This window comes from Nipponia nippon, unplaced genomic scaffold, assembly GCF_047370975.1.
Source record: "Nipponia nippon isolate SJK-2023a ecotype South Korea unplaced genomic scaffold, ASM4737097v1 scaffold_1, whole genome shotgun sequence".
Classification (NCBI taxonomy): domain Eukaryota; kingdom Metazoa; phylum Chordata; class Aves; order Pelecaniformes; family Threskiornithidae; genus Nipponia; species Nipponia nippon.
Window position 1 is genome coordinate 133,608,333 of NW_028262290.1, and position 7,562 is coordinate 133,615,894.

General features: G+C 46.5%; 1 protein-coding gene across 1 annotated transcript; it reads left to right on the forward strand.

Moving 5' to 3' along the window:
- Positions 1–1,056: 1,056 nt before the first annotated feature.
- Positions 1,057–1,626, forward strand: FERD3L (Fer3 like bHLH transcription factor). The gene has a single exon (XM_009466527.1). It carries the CDS (start codon positions 1,057–1,059, stop codon positions 1,624–1,626), a length of 570 nt encoding a protein of 189 aa, XP_009464802.1.
- Positions 1,627–7,562: the final 5,936 nt, after the last annotated feature.

Consider the following 7,562-nt stretch of genomic DNA (forward strand, 5'->3'; position numbering starts at 1 on the left):
CCAGGAATTGCCAGGGCCAGGCTGTTTATTTAGAGACAGTCTATGGTGTGGGAGGGTGAAGACAGAACCCCTAACCCCTTCCAGCCTCCCAAGACAAAAGCAAAACAATCCCCAACGTCCGTCCCCAGGGAAACCTTGATCAAAGAAAGGTATTCAGCGGTGTCGGGTGTACGGGTGTGTTTATGTGCATTTCACGGTATTTTGCGCTATGTATCCAGCATTATCAGTGCGTGCAGTCAGGTTGATTCCTCTCTGCACCGCCGCTGGCCGGGACGGCCCCACCAGAGGTGCAAGAGCAACCGCTGCCCTGAATAGGACCAGCTTATCCTCGTCTCATAGACAGGAGGAAGGAGTTTCAAAGCAAGTGCTTTGAGATTGCCTCAACAGAAATGAGCTTTACGAAGCAGCCTTTTACTGGAAAGATGTTTGAACTCTAGCCGAAGGGGATTTAGGGGGAGTGGAGAGACGATTCCAACAGTTACTACTGGGAATGCAGTATCGGGTCCCCTACAATGCTTACTTAGGCTAATGGAGGTCCTGTCATTCAGCTCCCATTGCGCTGGGATACAGGGTAAACATTCCCCGGTGACCCTCTCCGTGCAGGTCCCCTCTTCAGGACATCATTAAAAGCATACATGCACTTGCCTGACATCAATTGTCAGGCTGTCTCTCAGGGTTCAGAGATCCCGACAGAAAGCAGGAAAACAAGCCCAGGGGAGACCCGGCTTTGCGGCTGCGGTCTTTAAAGAGGCTGAAAATCGCTTGGTTGCGGGTGTGTAAGAAGAGACAAAAGTGCTCAGCAGGTAAGAGCGGAGGGTTTTGCCAAGAAGGAACTGTCCTTGATCGCTGTGACAGGATTGACTCGCTGGGGACTCCTCTCTCGGGAGCATCCACGCGTCCCCGAGGGGGCTGCCTGTCTCCTCTCATCAGCATCACGGCGAGAAATTTTACAGCCGCTCTTTCTAGTCCTGCTAATCCTGTTACCCGGGGGGTTATAAATATTAACGCCGCTGGGGCTGGGGATGGGGGACCAGATTAAGCCCTTTCTGAAGTAAGATGTCAGCCAGCCTCTTCCCAGCCCACCAGCGCCCGGGGCTGCTGGATGAGCTGCACGGCAGAGCCCCGCAAGTGCCCTGCCCAGAGGGGTTGCTGGGCGCCTCGGTGCTGGATTTCGTGGCCGATCTCTCCCTGGGCTCCCCCCAGGGACCCCCCCGGGCCGGGCAGAGCCTGCGGCTCTGCGAGGTCACCTCCCGGCCTCCCTTCGGGGACAGAGCCCTGTCGCTCCGGGAGGGGATGGCCCGGGGGCTGCCCCTGGCTGCCTTCGGAGATGGAGATCCCGAAGACGAGGAGGAGGAGGAGGAAGAGGAGAGGATGCGGAGCGCTTCCCTCCTGGACAGACCCAGGAGAAAGCGGGTTATCACCTACGCCCAGCGCCAGGCTGCCAACATACGGGAGAGGAAGAGGATGTTCAACCTCAACGAGGCGTTTGATCAGCTGAGGAAGAAGGTGCCCACCTTCGCCTACGAGAAGAGGCTCTCCCGGATAGAGACACTGCGCCTCGCCATAGTGTACATCTCCTTCATGACTGAGCTCCTGGATGGCTGCAGCAGGCAGGAGGCGAGCTAGGGAGCGCCGCGGCCCGGCGGACCGGGGCGGGGGGCCGGGCATCACCCACGGCACCGAGCAGGTGGCCCCGGGCACCTCCCTCCTCAGGCCGCAGAGCCGTGCTCCTGCCTTGGCTTCTCACAGCGCAGCCAGGACCGTATAGGTGTAGGATGCAAAACGAGGAGTGTTTGGGGAAGCGTGCGCTGGGGGCGGGGGAAAGCGGGGGGAGAGGAGGGATGGAGAGGCTCAATACGTGTAGATTTGCTAATATATATAATTGTTGTAAAGCGAAGGGAAAGAAAAGGAAGGTCTGGGGCCTTTTGGTTGTTGTTGCGTCGCCTACTTGCTTTAAAATTTTGCAGTTTGTTGCCTTAGCGAAAGGCTCGGCCGGGGCAGCAGAGCCGGTCCAGTTTGCGGAGCGGGTTTCCAGCGGATTCAGTTGCCCGCCCAGCTGCCTGCCAGGGACTAGGAAAATCTCGGCGTGTGCATTTTAACCTAGCGCTTTCTGCTTTTTTAAAAAATAAACAACTCCCTTTTCTTTGAAATCCAGACTGCCAAGTCCATGCCGTGTGTCACAGGGCCAGTAAAGCGGAACATCTGGACACAACCGTTTGTTGTCACGATTTTTCTTCCAGGGACCAGTTCTGTCCTTGAGTGCGGGCGGCCAGCGCCGTCGCTCGCACCGGGCAGGAGCTGGCGGAGGAGGGCCCGGCGCTGCCCGGCGCGGCGGGGCGAGGCGCGGCGCGGTGCGGCGGCCGCCCGGGCGGCCCGCAGCATCCCCGGCAGCGGCGGGGCCGGCCTGGGGAGCCCTCTGCGCCCGCCCGAGAGAGCAAACCTGTGGGCTTGTGGGCTTTGGTTTTGGGGAGGTCGAGCGGAGAGCTTTTGTCTCTCACTGGATCCTCCCCCGCTACGTTTCATTGCTGCAAGGAGAGAAAATAAATAAATAAATTCTGAAAAGCCGGAGCGGGAGGGAAGGGGGAAGCCCGGGCCGGCCTTACCCTGGGGATGGGGACGGGGTCCACCGCGGGAATCGTTTTTTTAGCCTTATCTACTAATGCCTCGCAGCCACTTGTTAACAGGGGCGAGAGGCAGGGAGAGGGGCAGCGGAGGGGCTGGCCGTGGCCGGGCTGGGAGTGGGGCGAGGGGCCCGGGGGTCTCCCCTGGAAGTCCCTCCGGCCCTTCCTGACGTGTCTGTGCCCTCCCGCTCCCCCCCGGCTCTCCCTCGCCGCTGCCGGGGAAAGACCTGGATTTCTCCCTGGATTTGCAGCGGGCGGGTAGCAACCAGCCTGCTCAGGGCCCGGTCCAGCCTGCGTTCAACTTAGAAGCAAACGTCCCATGCAGGCCAGTGGTTCTGCATGACTTCGCAGGACAGCTTTTATCTCCACTATATAACATTGCTGTGATATTAGTGAAACCAAGATTTACCCTGGATTCAGGCTAGTGTGGCTAAGATCTAAATCCCACCCTAATACCTCTTTGATTTCTTCTCTCATGTTTTTGTCAGCTCCTGTGGTAATTTTTCTTCTTTTTCTGATGCCATTCACTAAAATACCATCATGAGTGAACTAATATCCTCTATTAATACTTTAATATTCTTTCTTTTTTCACTTGTTTCCTTGGTTTCTTTTTCCACTTGTTTTTGTTAACCTCACTGACTCCACACATTGCATCTGCTCTCCAGTTGTCAGAATGCTTTTTTTCCAAGAGGCAGCTGGATAGTCAACACAGCTGGACCCTCTCTAGAAACTGGGGTGTTTCACCTCTTCAGATGGTTGTTGGGCTTTTTTTTTTCCTAAAAATAAAATGAGAAAAGGAACTAAAAATGAACCATGTTCCAAAATCAACAACTGTTCACGTGACCCAGATGCATTTTACTGTTACCACTGTCTCAAGCAAAACGATGAAGACAAATTCTTTTAGGATAATGAAATGTGCAATTCAATATTCACTTCTTAGCACTATTTCTTTATGATCTCTGTACAACTGTGCTTTCCACAGCATGATTATATATCTTTTTCATATTTTTTTCTTGCTCATGTCACTGGATAAAATTAGAACTCTATACCACACAGAGTCTTAAGTTAAGAGATTCATAATGTAAACATGTCTGTAACAGATAATTCAAAAATTATTGGTTTTCCCTTCTTGGTTCAATAACAAAACATTGGAATTTGTTCAAGATCCAAGGTTTTTCCATACTTGTGTTAAAGACTAGAGAAAAGCAGAAAGAAAATGTTACATTTTATTTTTAAATACAAATCAAAATCTGGATCCTGCATTATGAATCCTGATTTTTAATGGATCACTGGAAATTTTGCAGCAGCAATACAGAACAGTAGTAATATTCTTATATGAGCCACTGATTCTAAAAATAACATTAGAACTTAAAAATACAGTTGTGGTATAAGCCAATGAACACAATATGCAAACAGCACAGATAAAGTATCGAGATGCATTTCATGTCATTTCAAAAACTTTGGATGAGCCTCTCGGCCACACATTGATTTATAGGAGCTGACACCCTGATGAATAGGGCTTTAATTTTTTATCTTTCATGCTTTTCCAAAACTGGCAAGGATTTACCAGAACAGTAGTCTAGATGCAATTTTTTCTTAGACACCTGTGTTAAAACTAAAGCATGCCCTTATGCCCATGAAGAGCTCAGTGAAACACCAAGATGCCATACTGACCCATCACTTGGCCCATGGGGATGTGTTGAAGTCCTGGAAGCTCAGTCTGCTAAGAATATAAACAAATTATGGAAACATTGCAACAAGCTTATTGCTGGAATGCGATCTCATCTCCCTGAAATAACAAGACTGTGGGGTCCCTTCTCCCCTCATCCAAGATGGTTGCATCCTAGTCTGTGGAGCCACAGTGTAATAAAACAGCATGACGGGCTTGGGAAGCCAGTGAAATCCTGGCCCTAATAAAGTGAGTGCAAAAGTGCTGCTAACTTCAGTAAGGCTCAGATTTTTACTCTGTGTAGTGAAAGGCCTTTCCCTTGCTCAGAAACCCTGCTGCCACCAAGGCTGAGGCCAATGCGGTCCTTGGTCTCCCCAAAGCACCATGCCATTATCACCGCATTAAGAACAAAAACTGACAGTGTCAATTACTTCTGGGAAAAGATAATAAGGGGTTTTTTAAATCCTTAGAACTGTTTGATCATAGCCCATTTTTAGATCCTGGTCTGAGACGGGTTTGTTTATATTCTCTTTGCCCACTGAAGACTGCCTTTTGGTAGAAAGTTGAGTTCCCTTGAAGCTATCGCATTACGATTAGTATTCAGACACGTAAACCAAAAAATAACTCTAAATGAAATCATATTTGAGAGACGTTTCCAAGCTTTCTAAAAGAAGTATAAATAATCAAATGATTTTGCAATATATAGTCAGGCTGATCTTGTTTTACAGCTGCTCAACCTGAAAGCAGGTTTAAGCAAATTAGTGCTGGAAACAGAACAAAATATTATGATAGCACTGCAAACTCCTGCATCCACATTCTGACCAGCTACTATGGCCCCATGATTAGTGTTTATTATCGCATTTGTCAGCATTTCCATTATAAACACTCTAGTGTGGAGGGTTTATAACTCAGCTATAAAAATTCCCTCCAGGATGAAACTTGATAAGTGAAGTCTTATTCCAACAACACTTTTTTTTCTTTTACAAACTTTAAAATAAATTAGTTTTTGAAGTCATGGGGGTACTAAGCAAAAGTGATGGAAAAGAGTTTTTGATTTATTTTTGTTCTCCTTCAGATCAGTGGTGTTTCTCAAAGAGATTTTCTATGTAGCCCTTTTGGTCCTTTCAATGAACTTGGACCTTTTGGGGTTTTTTTAATAAAAAATAGCATGCTGAGTCCCCATTTTCATAAGAACTTGTTGTTTTTACTAGGCTTGAATACTACCAATCTGCAACAATGACAGACAAGTTTTTTCTGTTACCTATACACCAGAACAGTTACAAAGATGGATAGGTATGCTGATTATAATCTTTTTGTAGCACAGTAAAAATTGTTGTCTTTTCTAAAAAGTTGCTAAATACAATCAGTTCAGATTATTTTCTCTTAAACTTTACTCTAAAAAAGCACGCTTGTTCCAGACATAGAAATGAATATTCATCACAGCGGTATACCCAGAATAAAAGAATTGACCAAATAAAAACATTCAACTGCAATTGCCTTAAAAATGTGGCTGTTTAAGAATTGCAGCTCAGATATTGTCTAAACATTTGCCTGTATTTCATCCAGATTTGACTTTTTCCCTTCTCTATCCTAGTTTCAAGGGTAACTTTTGGTCTGGTTGGCACTAAATCTTGAGCCCCTAAAATTTTTCACAGCCACCACTCCACTGGTCACCAGCCACAGTCCAGTTCAGTTGTCCTTATACACCTGAAATTCCTATTCCTTCAAAGAAGTCAAAGTAGGGGAGCAATCCTGTAATCTTTACTTTTGTATTGTCAGTTTTCGCATGAATATGTACTTGCAAGGACTGTAATGTATTCAAATTGTTGTGTGCATTACATTATCTTAGTGTGGCTTATACTGCTCTCAAAGGCTTCAGTGCCATAACTGTGGCTCAGGCCATCTCCTCCTACACTGAGATTTTGAATGCTTCCCACATAGAGTTACTGTAGTGCAGAAGGACAGGCTTCACTATTGTCATATGGAGCTTTATTTCAAACCAAAGTAATCAGGCACCCTGAGATGCTAGGCCTGTTTATGGTTTTGTCATACCTCTGCCATAATTTCAAAAAGAGAGATAAAGACGCTCCTGTTGGTTTAACTGTCTCTCTTTAGCTCTGAAAGCAGAAGAAAGATAATAATTTTCCATGTCACTTCCAGTTCCATCTTTTCTTGCTCCAAACCTTACAGGAGTTCAAGGGAAGGTAGTGCATTTTATGATTTTCTACACAGCAAAGAGGAAATCTGTGCATGGAGGGTCTTCACCACAAATGAATGAGCTGAGAGAAGGAGAAGTTAATTCGGATGTTGATACTTCTTTTTTTTCTAGCATTGTTTACTTACTATATGGTCTTTAACTTTGTTAATGAATTCTGACCTTTGAAACTTAAAATTATCAGAGGAAAGAGTGGTGACTATAGCACAAAGGATACAGGAATAAATATACCACAGAAAATACCACCACTGCTTGAACATTTCAGGTTCATGTGGGAGAGATGATCTGATCTGGATAAAAGGTAGCTTAATGAAGACTTTCAAAACAACCAGTGATTTAGGATCATTCACTTTTTGTGTGACCAAGATGAGATATCATATAAAGATCCTGATTTTTTTGGAGGTTGCTGCTGAAACAAAGGGCATTAAAAAGTTGTGACCTGAAGCCATAGCCATTATTTTGGTCTTTGATGGTGAAATGAAGATGTGCAGCTCCACTAGCCCTTTTCTCTTCAGCTGTGATTACTGATTACAGTGCACTTACTGCTCATATCCAGTATTGCTGGAAAACTATATTGCATTTTACGGTGCCCTGGGATTCCTACTCAAGCTCTTAGGAGCTTGGCAGGGTTGCTTCTCTGTGGAAATCCGGGTGCAAAGGAGGCACTGGGCCTTGCTCCCAGAGCCCTGCAGCTGGAAGGGGCATGCTGTCTCCAGGGGTGTTTCTGGGTAAAATGCCAGTTGCAAAAAGCAACCACCCTAATAAATACAACGAGAGATTACAAATATAAAGAAAAGTTTCAATGCACAGACAATACACAGAAACTTATGCAAGTGTAAGGGAAGACACAAGAAAGTCTTGATGCCCCGCTCCAACTCTAGAGCTGGTGGCTCTTCGAATTTGCCTTTTACCCTTCCACTGCTCTGCTCCTCTCTCTCCTGGCAAACAGAGGGCCCTTGCAATACAAAGAATGTCTCCTTTAAAACACATTTGTTTGAAAAATGAGCGCAAAACCCAGTAGAGCTAGATCCAGGCACAGCACATCAGATTTCATGTT

What these genes read in the sequence shown, in the direction of transcription:
- FERD3L (XM_009466527.1), top strand. Translation starts at nt 1,057, where the DNA reads ATGTCAGCCAGCCTCTTCCCAGCCCACCAGCGCCCGGGGCTGCTGGAT.